The sequence below is a fragment of the Sphaerodactylus townsendi genome, linkage group LG12, assembly GCF_021028975.2.
Source record: "Sphaerodactylus townsendi isolate TG3544 linkage group LG12, MPM_Stown_v2.3, whole genome shotgun sequence".
Taxonomy (NCBI): domain Eukaryota; kingdom Metazoa; phylum Chordata; class Lepidosauria; order Squamata; family Sphaerodactylidae; genus Sphaerodactylus; species Sphaerodactylus townsendi.
This window is the reverse complement of record NC_059436.1, coordinates 18,577,844-18,592,814: the sequence shown is the minus strand read 5'-3', so window position 1 is coordinate 18,592,814 and position 14,971 is coordinate 18,577,844. Positions and strand designations below refer to the sequence as shown.

The 14,971-nt window shown below is 44.5% G+C and overlaps 1 protein-coding gene across 11 annotated transcripts in view; it reads left to right on the top strand.

The window, feature by feature from the left end:
- The window catches only part of GRAMD1B (GRAM domain containing 1B), a 136,300-nt gene that overhangs the window by 16,697 nt on the left and 104,632 nt on the right, over positions 1 to 14,971 (top strand). For 10 of the 11 annotated variants that reach the window (XM_048513519.1, XM_048513517.1, XM_048513516.1 and 7 more), the window contains exon 2: positions 2,445 to 2,522. The exons of the other annotated variant lie outside the window; for it this stretch is intronic. In XM_048513519.1, coding sequence (XP_048369476.1) covers positions 2,445 to 2,522 — 78 coding nt within the window. The remainder of the gene's footprint in view (positions 1 to 2,444; positions 2,523 to 14,971) is intronic. 11 annotated transcript variants of the gene reach the window in all.

Sequence of the window (14,971 nt, the reverse complement as noted above, 5' to 3'; positions counted from 1 at the left end):
AGCAACATTTCTGAAAACCCCGTGGCGACCGCAGGGGAGAGCGAGGCAGTGGGGAAGCCGGGGGTCACTGCAGGTTTTAATTTCCCGCCGCACATGGTGACGTGGACCAATCAGGGCACTGTGGGGCCTGCGCGATGCGTGCGCAGCATTTCCTTCTGCCATTTTTTTACCATGAAATCACTCGTCTGCCCGTCGCTTAGAGCGCACACGGACACAGCTTATTTTCATTGTTCATTCAGAACATTCATTGTTCATTCAGAACACTGGGTTTGGCCATTGTCATAAGTCGCCTTTGGCTTCTGGCGACATCCATCTCAATGGATGAAGGAAATGGTTGCTACGAGGTTCCCTTCCATGGGTGAGGCCATGTCCCTTGTCTTGAAAGGTGGGACAGAATCATTTGGGAGGCACCACCACTTCCTCACCGGGATCGACTGCTGGCATTTTCCTAAAAATCCCACAAAAATGATGGCAGCCTGCATAATATTGATATAAGGAATACCAAGAGCTAAACCCTCCCCCCCCCCCCCCCCCCGCCCATGGCAACTTTCATTCTTGGCTTGGATGGAGGAGCGACCCAGAAGAGCGGGCAGACAAGCCGCACAAGCTGCACAGCGGGCAGTGGAGGACCTCCTCACTTGTAAACAAGAAAATGTGAGGAGACATTCATCTCATGAAATGGAGGAGAAAGGAAAGCGGGCACTTCCGTGTTCCGCAAATTTTCGCGCCGCAGCACGACAGCCAATCAGAAACCATTTTTTAAAAGGAAAAAAGGCACTGGTTCAGTTTGCGATGACGACTGTGCATGTCAACGTTTCGGCGACGATTTCAGGTTTTTTAAAACCAAGTTCTGTCCACAAACCGGCGCTCCAGCCAATTGGAAAAGAGAAGCGCCCTGCCGATGACCACTGAACGCGCGGTTGAGGGGAATGCTGCATGTCATGAGGCTGGCGGCTGCCGCGAGGTTGACTACAGGGACAAGCTGCAGTGGGGAGTCAGACCTCGCGCTCGAAAGCACCGATTCAAAGGAGCGTGGTTTGGCTCAACGTTATTTTTTAAAGTATGGCAACGACTGAAATTACTGTCATAGTGGAGTTTTGGCATCAGTGCTAAATGATAATGTAAAACATAACTTGTTAAAGGCTTTCATGGGCAGAACGAAAAGGCTATTGTCGCTGTGATCTGGTAGTTTAGCTACTAACCTTGTGCACACATCTATGGCTGGCATCTTCAGAGGCATGTCATAATAACATCTGTATCTGTGATATGAGAGAAACACATCTTACTGTGACATGCCGTTGAAGATGCTAGGCATGCATGAGGGTGAAAGATTAGGTGCCAAAACTACCAGATCACCTCCACAAAGCCTGGAATATCCACAACAGCTAGTTAAAACAGAATTCAATCCACTTACAATGCACTTTGCAATTGAATTTTACTGTGTGGATAGAAAAATCCACTTGCAAACAATTGTGAAAGTGGGTTGAAAGTGCATTATTCTGCATGCGTAGAAGGGGTATGAGAGGATTTGGAGAGCTGATTTTTCAGTGTGCTGCCCCAACATTTATAGTTTCTCATTTTACTTGTGGGTACATGTAGGGTTGCCATCTCTGGATTGGGAAGTACCCTGAGATTTTGGAGGGAGAGCCGGGGGGTGGGGTGGGGGTTGGGGAAGGAAGGAACCTCAGCAGGGTTCAATGCTATACACTCCACCTCCTCCCCAAGCATCCATTTTCTCCAGAGGAATTGATGTTGGGTCATGTGGAGATCAATTGTAATAGTGAGGGGTCTCCAGGTGCCTCCTGGAGGTTGGCAACCCTAGTTGCAGCCAGATATGCTGCTCTCAACGGTTCAAGTGTATCTTTGTTGATCTAGAGCCGTGGTGGCGAACCTTTGGCACTCCAGATGTTATGGACTACAATTCCCATCAGCCCCTGCCAGCATGGTCAATTGGCCATACTGGCAGGGGGTGATGGGAATTGTAGTCCATAACATCTGGAGTGCCAAAAGTTCGCCACCACTGATCTAGAGGCATTTTGAAAGATGTCAATGAGTATAGGAGGACTTTTGTGCACTAAGCTTGTGGATATCCGACTTCTACGAGAGCCAGAGCTTTTACAGCCCTGGTCCCTACCTGGTGGAATAAACTACCAGTGAGATCAGGGCACTGCAGGACTAGAACTGATTCCACAGGGCCTGTGAGACGGAGGTCCCCAGGGGGGAGGGGGGTCTTCATCTGCGGTTGTTTTATTGGCTTTATTATTGTAAGTAGTTTTATTGTTGTCTGCCACCCTGATCCCTGTTGGGGAGGGCGGGCTATAAATAGAAACATAAAATAAAAATAAATAAATAGAGTGGATTCATTCTAGACTGTTATAATTTGAAGCAGCCATCGGAAGACTGAATGGCTTCGGTCTCACGTTTTGCTTTCCCCCCCCCTGCAGCAGCCAACAGAGCAGCCAACAAAGCAGCCACGATGATGACACTTCCCGATTCTTGAACCCCCGAACGCGTGACGACAGGTAGGAGCCACAGCATCAGATTCCAGAAGGGGAGGTGATAGAGTTTAGGGAGAGAGTGTATGCTTTGTGTTTGAAGGAAGGTACGTACCAGGGCTGGAAAAGAATGTTTTGCCCAAACTCTTGGAGAGCTGTTTCTTTGCTCTGAGCTACCTCTGTAGCGAATAGCTTCATGTACCTTGGGCTGCTTACATTTGGTCCAGACCAGTACTTATTTATTTATTTATTTATTTATTTATTTATTTATTTATTTATTTATTTATTTATTTATTTATTTATTTATTTATTATTTATTTGTTCCACTTTTATACCGCCCTCCCCCGAAGGGCTCAGGGAGGTTTACAACATAATACATACAAGTGGATAATAAGATAAAATACTAAAATTTATACAAGTTAAAATGCAGCGCTCCAAGCTTATAAATGTTTAAAACAGATGGCGTTCAACCTTTCACTCCTCTGACTCTGAGGGGGGAACAGCGGATCTCAGTTGTTAATGGGCACCTATCAGCAGCCGGCCTCCCCAAAAGCCCGGCGGAATAACTCAGTCTTACAGGCCCTGCGGAATTCACTGAGGTCCCGCAGGGCCTGGACAGCTGGCGGAAGAGCATTCCACCAGGCAGGGGCCAGGGCCGTAAAAGCCCTGGCCCTAGTGGAGGCCAGCCGCATCATAGAGGGGGCGGGGACCTCCAGTAGATTGGCCTCTGCCGAACGCAGAGACCAACGTGGGACATATGGGGCCAGACGGTAATATGTAATAAGTACAATGGTAATATGTTATGGAAGTTGTCAGTGTACTATAAACTTTACCAGAATATTCCTTAATTGCATCACTGGGGTTTTTGCTTCTGAGCCTTTTCTCTAAAAGCCAGAATTTTTTCTATTTCTGCATGATAACGCAGAGGAGTTGATGCTGGCCACGAGGAAGCAACAAATCATTGTAGTGGCATATAAGGCCACAGATATGCCCAGTGCAATTTCCTTCATTTTTCCTTGGAATGGCAGATCAAAATGGCACATCACAGACTACTCATACACTTCCCCTTTGTTTGGATATAAGAAAAAAAGTGGGGGGATAGGGCTGCCAACCTCAGGTTGGGGCTAAGAGTTGTCCAAGAATGTCCAGACTACAATGATCAGTTCTCCTGGACAAAACAGCAGCTTCAGATGATGCACTTTATGATATCACATCCCGGCCGAATTTCCTTCTCTCCCCAAACTCTACCCTCCCCATATTCTGCCTCCAAATCTCCCGGAACTTCCCAAGCCAGTGGTGGCAAACCTGGGAGTGTAGCTGCAGCTATAAGCCTAATACCTCTTTGAATGTGTGGAACTAACAGTCCAATTATTTGGATACAGGTAATAAAATCCTTCTATTGTTTACTCTATGTTGTTGGCTTCTGTTTTCAGCTTCCATGCCTATTTTTTCCTGCTAGAAAAACTGAGATATACTTAGTTGTGCTAGTTTTTGGTGCCGTTCCTATCAATGGGTACTTTTTATAATAATTGTTTGACTAGAATTAAGGCATATATACCTTTATATCTCATAAACAAGTACAATCTTACCTGCTAGCTAAATTGTACGTAATTCATGTCATGTTCTTGAAATCAGTAAAACAAAACAAAAAAGCAAACTAACCTAGAAAGTAAAATTAGGTTTGATAAGTGTTGCCTTATTCCAATCATTTCCCTTTTTTTCCTTAATAAAGACAAAAATGACTTCCTCAATGACTTCAAAATGCCCAGACATGTTTCTTCTCGAGTGTGTGTGCTGTCCATTGCTGCAACAATATTGTAATGTCCTTGGTGAAGTTATTGTGCAAAATCAGGTACCGTTGCAAAGACAATTACCACTGCCAGTGGTTTTCAGTGTATATATAAATTTAACATAAATCTGTCAGACATTGCTACAGCAAAAAAGAAGCTACAGACGGAGGCAATTGTGCAGAAGTCAAGGGTCTGTGAAATATTATTGACTGTGCTAACATGAACAATGTCGCTAAAACATCATTACACTGGAAATAGTGGAACAAACTCATTTTGCCCTGTACAAAGAATAGGCAGGAGGAGCATCGGGGCTTTGTTTACAGCAACTGTTTACTAAGTATGTGTTCCATAACAGTAGCTCTGGGTATGTGCCACAGAAGCACATGAGGGTAAAGAAGGACAATGAGTGACACTTGGACCATCCAGATGATGTGTGGGCTGGGTCAGAGGGCAAGATAGCTCTCCTCCTTGCATGCTGAAGTCAAAGCAACTGGTAAAGCAATCAAGTGACTTCTGAGCTGCCTGTCCTGGTACAACATATATCTTACTTGACCTGATGTTACTGTAGTTCGTGGTAAGAAGACACAGGCACGCTTGATGTCTGTCAGTGTAAATACAACCCAGTTTCCAAAGCCCCTTCCACATATGCAGAATAATGCACTTTCAATGCATGTTCACAATTGTTTGAAAGTGGATTCTGTTAATCCACACAGTAAAATCCAGCTGCAAAGTGCACTGAAAGTGGATTGAAAGTGCATTATTCTGATCTTTGTAGGAAGGGGCCCAACTGAAGGCCAAATCCATACTAAATAGCCTAAGGAGGGCATCTTCTGTTGTCTCTCACTCATAAGAAGCTGCTCATTTAGGTTTTGGACCTGGCTTAAATAAATCTTTAAGCATGCTCTGACCTGGATGGCCCAGGCTAGTCTTAGCTCATCTGATCTCAAAAGCTAAGCAGTGCCGACCCTGGCTAGTACTTGGATGGGAGATCACCAAGGAAGTCCAGGGTTAGTACGGAAAGCCAGCAATAGTGGGAAAGCCAGAGATTCTGGACAGTGGAAAATGTAGGGGTAGATGTATCAATGAGGCAAACAACTGTAAGAAGGCCTATACACCATTCATGTACCATAGTCTTGCAATTATCCATTAAAAAAAATTACCAGTGCAGGTTGTACTAATATTATATTTCCTCTGATTTTTGGTGATTTTAGAGAGGTTTTTCAGTATTAACGGGTGAAGCTGACTTTAGAAGGAACTAGTTTAATGTTCTAGCCATAAGTACTTAAGACAGATAGAATGCTGGACAGTTATGCTATTGAGGCTCAGTTGACTCATGATGACTCCAAGAAGTTCTACCTCATCAACAGCGGTGGTTTGACATCACCTTCCTCTGCATAGGAGTCCAAGTCTTTCTTGATGATCTCCCACCCGAGTACTGACCCTCCTTAGTTTCTGATTGGGCTAGACTGAGCTTTTAGAGCTGTTACAGCATGTTATTAAAAGATAAAAGGGGTTCCCTGTACAAGCACTGGGTCTTTGTTGACCCATGAATTCACATCACAATGCTTACTAGATAGACTTCCTCAGTCGTCTACACTTTATCCCCAGCCAGCTGGGTACTTATTTTACTGTCCTTGGAAGGATGGAAGGCTGAGTTAACCTTGAGCCAGCCACCTGAAACTGACTTCAGTCAGGATCGAACTTAGGTTGTGAGTAGAGCTTTCTCTGCAGTACTTCAGTTTACTACTCTGCACCACAGGGGTCTCCCAATACGTTGTTAGCAAGACAGAATTATCAGAAATTATCCTAGTGATGAAGGATGTCAAATGTGTCTTTTTCAAAATCACGGAGAAAAGTCCTGATGACAGAAAAAAGGTAGGGGTGTGTGTGTGTGTGTGTGTGTGTGTGTGTGTGTGTGTGTGTGTGTGTGTGTGTGTGTGTGTGTGTGGAGGGATAGGAAGACTGTTGCTTTTTGTCTGTGAGTTGATTTGTATCAGGATTGAAGAGCGCTCTGCTGCTACCATAGTTGGCATAGGCATATTTTACATTCCTTTCTTTTTGCACCTCTGTCTCCAGTTCTCCTTTGCTGGATTGCTTTCATGTTTGTTCATTGCTGGCCAATATCTGCCAAGTTTTCCAGGTCTTCCTGTAAGATGAGAGTGCCTGAATGAGCTATTGGAAAACTACCTGCTTTTCATATACTTTGCAAGGGAAAGCTATGGGCGAGTTTACTTTTAGCTTTGATTGCCACAGCCTGGTCTTCTTTGCTTGCTTCCCGGTAAAACTTCAAGCTGGTCTTTTCTTCCTCAGTTCACTCAAGAAAGATGTGTGTGTAATTTTAGAACAAATGTAGATTCTTACATTTCTGGCTGTCTTTGGGAGTTGATTTATTACAATTCCAAAGTGCAGCATTGGCATAAATGAGGCAAGCGAGGAAAGGGGAGAGGATGAAAGCAGTTCATATGAATTTTGTTGTTGTAGTTTTAACCATACCAGCAAGATGTGCTTCTCTGCCACTCCCCCCTTTTATTGGTAAAGGAGGTGTTCCTACACAGCTGCACAGAATCTGCAGATTTTCTGTCATTACAACCTTCAGACTCAGAATTTCCAACCTTGCCTGTCTTGTCGACTCTGCTCCCAAACCAGCCCAAGGTAACTAAAACCCCATTCAGCCATGAAATTCACTGGGTAACCTTGGGCTGGTCTCTCTATCCTCATGCACCCCAGTGTAACATCTCATAAACGTGTTCGTTCGTTCGTTTGTTTGTTTGTTTGTTTGTTTGTTCATTCATTCAACCTTTTCTGGCATATTAAAAGATTGTCAAAAGAGTGTAAACATGTGAATAACAGTAAAAGAAAATAACATTAAAAGAAAAGGTAAAAAGTCCAAATACAGAGTTTAAGAATTTAATTTTTCCCCCTAGATATTTGGCTACCGCTGAGGTAATTTATGAATTAGTAAAAAGCGGGTAACCTAGAAATTTGATTGGGTGATCCTTGCTGTTAGTAAAGGTTGAATCAAGGATACGTGTAGGTCATTGTAAAGGTTGCATTCCAAGAGTATGTGAGATACAGTATCTGGAGATTTGCATCTACAGCAGCATAGTCTTTGTTTGGGTATTCGAAGATATCTTCCCAGAGGTGACGGCTGATGGAAAGCTATTAAAACGTGCTAGCATAAAAGTTTGGCGTTGTTTAATAGATGAAAGAGTAGAAAAATGCTTGACTCTGGATCTATAGTTTGGCTGTAATCCAAGAAAGTGAGGAAAACATGTCGCTGCCTTTGGTGGATAAAGAAAATGATATTCATGATCTCTCAGTCTTTCACAAATTTGTTTGAAGATGTAGAGTTTATTGTTGATACATGTGTTGTCCAAATTGATCCCTATAGTTCTGATTATATTCACAATAACACAGTGTTACATCTCATAAAGTTGTTGTGAAGATAAAATGGAGGATTAGAGATCTTTTACCTTGAGTTTCATGGAGGAAGGGTGGGAGACTAAGGGACAGGGGAAAAAAGATAGATGGTTTCTGAAATGGATGATGTTGGCATGGTGAGATCCTCCCATATAGCCCCAAGCTACTGTTGATGCTGGAACAGCAAAGATTGAGGATATGCGTAAGCAACTCTGATATCATCAAGACAAGGTCATAGGAGGCCCAGGTCAATGTGTTGTATTCCAATGAAGTGAAGAACTATGGACAACCACTATACAGTTCTTCAAAGACATGAAATTCAATCAGATGCTGGGTCTGACGTTTATGTACTCTGAGCTATCATGGGAGCCTGCAAGAACTTGGACAGCAGCTGTAGGGGGCGAATACTTATTCAAAAACCCCTCACCATGATGGTTAGTTGTCTGGGCCGGATCCCCAGATTTTGCTTAAGCGCCTCATGGCCACTATGGGAAGTTACCTTACTGATTGGAAGAGGCATCATATGCCAGCATTAGCATGCTGCTTCCCATTCCTTGATCCAGTAGGAATTGGCTCAGAGATGAAGGCCTATGAGGCAAGGTCTGAAGAAAGCTTCTTGGAGAAGATCTGTTGCATTTGGGTTTTGTTTCTTTATTTAATCAAGTGCATTGTGATTGTAAGGTGGCCAGGCAGTGCTCCACTGTGGCTACCAGAATGAGATCCCTGGGTGAAACAATGACCCAAGAGCACAACAGTGGGGATCCGTGGAGACAGACCTACCGATAACAAAGAGCAATGGGCAATAATAGGGCACAGGAGATGCAGATATAAAGATACTTGGTAATAAATAATTATTTTAGAAAATCAAGCAACATTTGCTATTATGCTTCATTGGAAAGGGTCAATATAGCAGTGGCCACCTCTCTTCTCCTGAGCTACCCCTTCCCTAATTATGATGGGGGACTCATCTGTATATTTTAGGAAAGAACTCTTTGATGAAGGCTAAGAAATTATAGCCCTGACCTGGATGGCTCAGGCTAGTCAGATCTCAAAAACTAATCAGGGATGGTAGACCACCCCCAAACCCCCAGGGTTGCTATGCAGAGGCAGGCAATAGCAAACCACCTCTGTTCATTTCTTGCTTGTAAACCTTTGGGTCACCATAAGTTGGCTGCAACTTGATAGCACTTCCCACCAGGAGGAATTTGTAGTAGCAGAAGCAACTTTTCAGAAACCTGTGTGTGGATTCTGCCCTGGATTGGCAGTTTATAACTGGATGTGTTTCTTGGGTCCGGCAAGAGAGCATAATAAAATCTGAGAAGCATTATGGGAAAGCCCTCCTGCATATTTGGACTTCTTTAATGTTTTGCCTCACTTCCTTTCAAGCTCCTATTGCATTTCGGGTGCTGCCTGGAGTCAACCATCCAATCCACACAGTTCTGAGAATCAACACAGTTCAAGGGAGCTATCTTCAAAAGAAGTAATTCCCTAAGGTGCTCTGGGCTGTTTCCCACCTGGGCTCTCACTGTGCATGTTCGCACATTTGTGCATGCTCTGTATAGCCTCAGTGCACCTGTGTACACTTCTCAGGTGCTCATGAGCCATTCTAGTTGCTGATGGTAGCAAAAGGAGGGAGGAAAGTTTGGATTCCTTGGAGGAATCTGTTTTCCCGAGTGCTGTGCTAGGATTTGAGAAATGAAAACTCTGCCACTCCCTGCAGCAGACTGCATCTGACATCACTTACAGGTGGAGCTGTGCAGGCAGAGCTGGGATGCTTCTGAAGAACTGGGACAGAGAAGACCTTCCTATATCTAAAGAGGCACAAAGCCAGAAAGCTGGTGAGGAATGAGCACAGGCATCCCAGAAGGAAACAATCAAAGGCTAAGTGTAAATATTCAAGCAAGGTTTTCAGCAGCTGGGACTGTGGTTCAGGGACATTAACAAAGAGGAGGTTATTTTGGCTGATATTTTAGAGTCTAGTTATATCTCCGTTCACCTGCCTGTCCTTGGCACAGAGATGGAGCTCCAGAAGCTGTTTCAAACTGGGCAAACTTGGAAGTAAACTAGGCTTGACAGAGAACACACTCGGCATAGCCAGCTTTTGATTTTTGTGATGCCCTCTGTAGCAGTCTCTGGGGGCTAAACTCTGGACTCATCCTTCTGCTGGGACTAGAAGCAGGGCTGGACTGCTGCCTCCAGTTTTCCTATGGGCTGGCTTGTACACTGCAAGGCACGAACATGGTCCAGAGCCTGCACCCCAAAAAGTTCTCTTCCCACATAGTTGCTAAACAAGTCTGCCGCTTCCATGTAGCCTCTCTGTGGAAAAAGCTCCCTTTCTTCAGAGTCATGTAAGTATTCTGACTGGTTGGAATGGGAAAGGGCTCTGTTGCACTGAACATATGCATCCCCTTGTTCATCTGCATGCTTGCATGTGCAATGTATGACTGCAAGAGGAAGCATGCAATCATTTGCAAAAATTGCCTTGATGGATCAGACTGGGTCCATCTAGTTAAGCATCCTGTTTCCAGCAATGTAGTTGCTTCTGGGATGCCCACAAACAGGGTATGAAGACAATCATCCTTCCAGAGGGTGGTGAAGTCCCCTTCTTTGGAGGTTTTTAAACAGAGGCTGGGTGAACATATGTTGGGAGTGCTTTGACTGTGTGTTCCTGCATGGCAGGGGGTTGAACTTCATGGCCCTTGTGGTCTCTTCCAACTCTATGATTCCGTGATTATAGGACCCATCTGATGTTCAGAGCCATACTGCCTCTGAACATGGGGGTTCCAATGGCTGTTAAGCATGACAGCCATTGGAAAGCTATCCTTTGTGACTTAGTCTGCCCTGTAATAAAATCGTTGCCAATCTAATGGAAATCACCACACTCTGTGGCAGTGAGTGGCATCAGTTGGCTGTGTAAATGGATTCTATGTCCCAGAAGGATGAAACTGAGCCACATGGCTCACAGGGGGCTGGAACTCAGGCAAATTAGAGCAAAAGTTTCATTCAGGACTACTTGTGCAATCTTGACTAATGTACTTAACAGTCTGTAAATCTTTTCTTAACATCATACGGAGTATATAAGAATAAACCAAGTAGTGTTGGCAAGTTTGGTTCGGTAGTTCGGAAAATAGATCAGAAGGCAATACAAGATTATGGAGGATGAATGTTTATTAGATCTGTCTATTCAAAAAATTTGTGTGGAAGAAGCAACACACATGGGGCAGGCTTCTGGTGGACTTAACTGGGGCATTTATATTAAGTGTGCCCTCCCATTGATTTTTGGAAATCAGCCTTACTCAAGAGCAGCAAGGTGACCTCAGCTCACCCCTCAGGCTGACACTGGATAATAGCTTTAAATAGTGGTGTGAAAAAAGGAGTGCAGTGCTTTTCTTTCTGCATATAACTTTTCCTTCATATAACTTCTCCCCCCAATCTCAACTGAGAATCAAGGCCAGTGGGTAGATGGCTAGAGAAAAGTTTTACATAGTCCAAGAGGGGAGCAATAAACAAAACAAAGGCTATGGGAAATGGAATCATGGAATGGAGAAAGGGAGAGATGGGAGAAACTGAAGAGGGTTGGAAGATGATGGGAAAGGGAAAATAGCAGGTTTTGTAGGGCTAGATAGAAAGAGAGTCATCATGGGGTACTGTTTAAATTGTTGGACTAGAATCTGGGAAACCCAGTTTTGAATACCCACTCTGCCATGGAGATTTGTTAGGTAACCTTGGGCCGGTCACACACTCTCAGCCCTGACCCTGGCTAATATTTGGATGGGAGACCTCCAAGGAATATCAGCTTTGTGATGCACAGGCAGGCCATGGCCAACCACCTCTGAAGCCTCATGGTTGTCGAAAGTCAGCTGTGACTTGACAACAGGAAAAAAAGGCTACAAAGAAATACTTCCTATACATATTAAAAATCCCATTGCAACAACAGCTGATTCACCCCCTGAGGACTAATGATTTTCATGTTCCACTAACCCCAGTGTGGCACATCTCACTTTCTTTGAATTCTATTTTTAGGTAGTGGACATTTAGCAAAGGCACAAGTTAGGGCAAGATCTTAGTCCATGTACTGACTGCCCCTGTTTGTGCTTGCAGAGAAACAGGTCCTCGTACTGCCCTTTGTACACCACAGCACACACATTTTTCCTACACAGATGTTATTTCTATACCAGAAGAATGTGATGTACGATACGGCCCCACGTTCCATAACTGGACTTCAAAGCTGACCTTAGAACTTCCTCCCTTCTCTTTCTCTTGAATACAAAAATGTATCTAAATGCCTCGACTCCTAGAAATCCTAACACAATCCTTTCCATACTGTTGAGATTCTCCTGTACTGCCCTGCCCACCTCCAACCTGAAAAAGCTGGCTTACTCAGAACTTGCCGTGTGGATTCCTGTATATGTTCTTTCTGGAATAACGAAGACTCAAAGGCAGCTAGCTCATAAATCTCAGTTCTGGCTGTGTTTTGGGAGACCAGAGTTTGCCTTCTGAATGTCTCAGTGATGTAAACACATTCATTCACTTTTCCAAGTTTAGCATATTAGTACAACCATATTCCCTCTGCCATTTTAAGTCCAGTGTGAGGCACATGACTGTTGTCATGAACATGTTTTGGGAGCAGCAAGGATATGATCAGGGGCAAAGTGAAGGTCACCTGGCCATAGAGCTAGCTGCATAATGTGTCAGTGGATGTTTGGATCTGAAACTCTTGAGTGGCACTAGCAAAAACCCACAGGCTCTCCATTTCCCAAGGGCCAGTTAATGGAAAGGAACCGCTTTCCTGAGGCTCTCAGATTTGCTGTGCTCAGCACGCCTCTTGTCGTTGTAGGATCAGCCGCGCATTGTTCCTCTGACGCCAGCATTGTTCCTCCTCCGGAGCAGCAGAAGTGGGCTGTTAATTATAGCATGGAGCATCGCAGGCTCCTTGCGGACACTGTTGAGGAATGCAGGGTTTTTGACAAGAGGTCAGCATAAGATGAATGCTTTCCTTTCTCTTTCTAAATCGGAGTCTTCTGCACCTGGCATACCAACCTCAAGGCCAGAGCCCTTGAAAGTCTCTCCGTCACAGGAGAAAAATAAAGTCTATTGTCCCAGCACCACAAAGGGCTGGGATGTTCTGTTCTCAGGAAAACAAGGGCTGGCTTGTCTTAGGCTGTGTCCCACAGTCACACCTGTCTTAGGAGTGATGGCTTTCTATAAAGTTATCTCTTATCCTGTTCATCCTGTCTTCTGTTGTGTTGCCAACTTCAGGTTGGGAAATTCCTGGAGATTTGAGGGTGGAACTTGGAGATGGCAGAATTTGTAGCGGGGAGGGGGGGGGGGAAGGACATCAGCAGGATATAAAGTTAGAGATACCACCCTCCAAAGCAGCCATTTTTCCTGGGGGTGGAGCTGATCTGTTATCTGGAGATCAGTTGTAATTCCGGGAGATTTCCTGGCCATCTGGAGGCTGATAATCCCAATCTCATCCCAGAGAGTCCTAAACACATTTCTGAGGAACACAGGTTAACAGTGTGGGAACTGCAGAAACAACAGGATTCCGGCCCTTTTGCGTAGACACACAGCCATTGTGCACGTGTGAGCTTTTGAATCCAGAGGATGAGATAGGGCTTAGAAGTAGAGCATTGACAAGCTGAAACGGGTGCAGAGGAGGGCAATCAAAATGATAAAAAGTCTGGAAACCATGCCCTTCAAGGAGAGACTTAGGGAGCTGTGTCTGCTTAGTTTGGTGAAGAGAAGGTTAAGGGGTGACATGATAGCCATGTTTAGATATTTGAAGGGATGTCATGTTGGTGAGGGAGCAGGCTTGTTTTCTGCTGCTCCAGAGACTAGGGCCAGGAGTAGTAATGGGTTCAACATCAGGAAAACATCAGGAAAAACTTCCTGACAGCAAAGGCTGTTTGACAGTGGAACGCACTACCTCAGAGTGTGATGGAGTCTCCTTCTTTGGAAGTTTTTAAAGAGAAGCTGGATGGACATCTGACAGGAGTGCTTTGATTGCATTGCAGGGGGTTGGACTTGATGGCCCTTGGGGTCTCTTCCAACTCTTAAGATTCTATGACATTCTATTCTATAGCATTGGTTTTGTACAGAGAAAATCCCCGGTTCAATCCCTGGCATCTCCAGTTGAAAGTCTGCGGGTAATGAACAATACTTCTTTCTACCTGAGACCCTGAAGAGTTGCGGCCAAGCAAAACAAGACAGTGCTGAGCTGGATGGGCCAATGGCTTGAAGCAGTATAAGGCAACAACACATGTTTAGCTGTACTTTCCTTCTGGGACAGACACACACACTTTCTCCAAATGCATTCTCTCTTCCATTTGAGAGGGGGCCAGTGGCTGGGCAGGATAGCTCACGCTTTTTATCTTTGGGTTCAGCTCTCAGCATATTCAGCGAATATACAGGGGTTTTGGAGAACTGAACTAGGAACTCAGCACTGAAACCTAAAACAGTATTTTTAGCTGGAGCAGGTAGCACTGGGGCAGATGGATCAATAATTAAAATAGGGCACGTCTTTGTTGCATAGAACATTTTTCCCTAGTGCATCACGGCTCAGTCTAGGGATGCTTCCCTCTCAACTGCAATTCTTCATTGCCTCCATGTGAAAATCGTCCACCCCCGGCCTCCATCTTTGTTCCTGTCTTCTTAGATTTAAAAAATACCTTGCCTATTCTCTGTCTGTTTAAAGAATGTACCATCTGCTCGCTATGCTTTCCTCATTTCCTCAACCATTTCTCCTATCTAATTTGTTCTACATTATTTATTTGGAATGCAATTTCATGTATTATTCCAATGTAAAGTGCTTTGAGCATTGTTTTTCACAGGAAGAAAGGGTACTACTATATATCGGGAATTATTATTAACTCCGCTGTTGTGAAGGGGGTAGGGTGGGACTTAAATACATTAAAAGAGCAGGGCCCATCTGCTGCCAAACTTGGTTGGTTCAGACAAAGCTGCCATGGTCATTGTTAAATATTTACACGGCACTTAAGTATTGGCTGGCAGACAAGATTCTTCTACCATTATCCTCATAATGACCCTGGGAGGTGGGACGCTATTATTCTTGATTTGGCAAAATGTGTATATGTGTGTGCCATCAAGCCATGGATGTTTTAAGGCAACCCCGTAGAGTTTTCAAGGCAAGGGACGATGGAAGGAAGGCCTCCATGTGGGCCGAGAGAACTGTGACTGGTCCAAGGTCACCCAGCAGGATGCATTTGGAGGAGTGGGGAATTGAGCCTGATTGGCCAGGTGAGA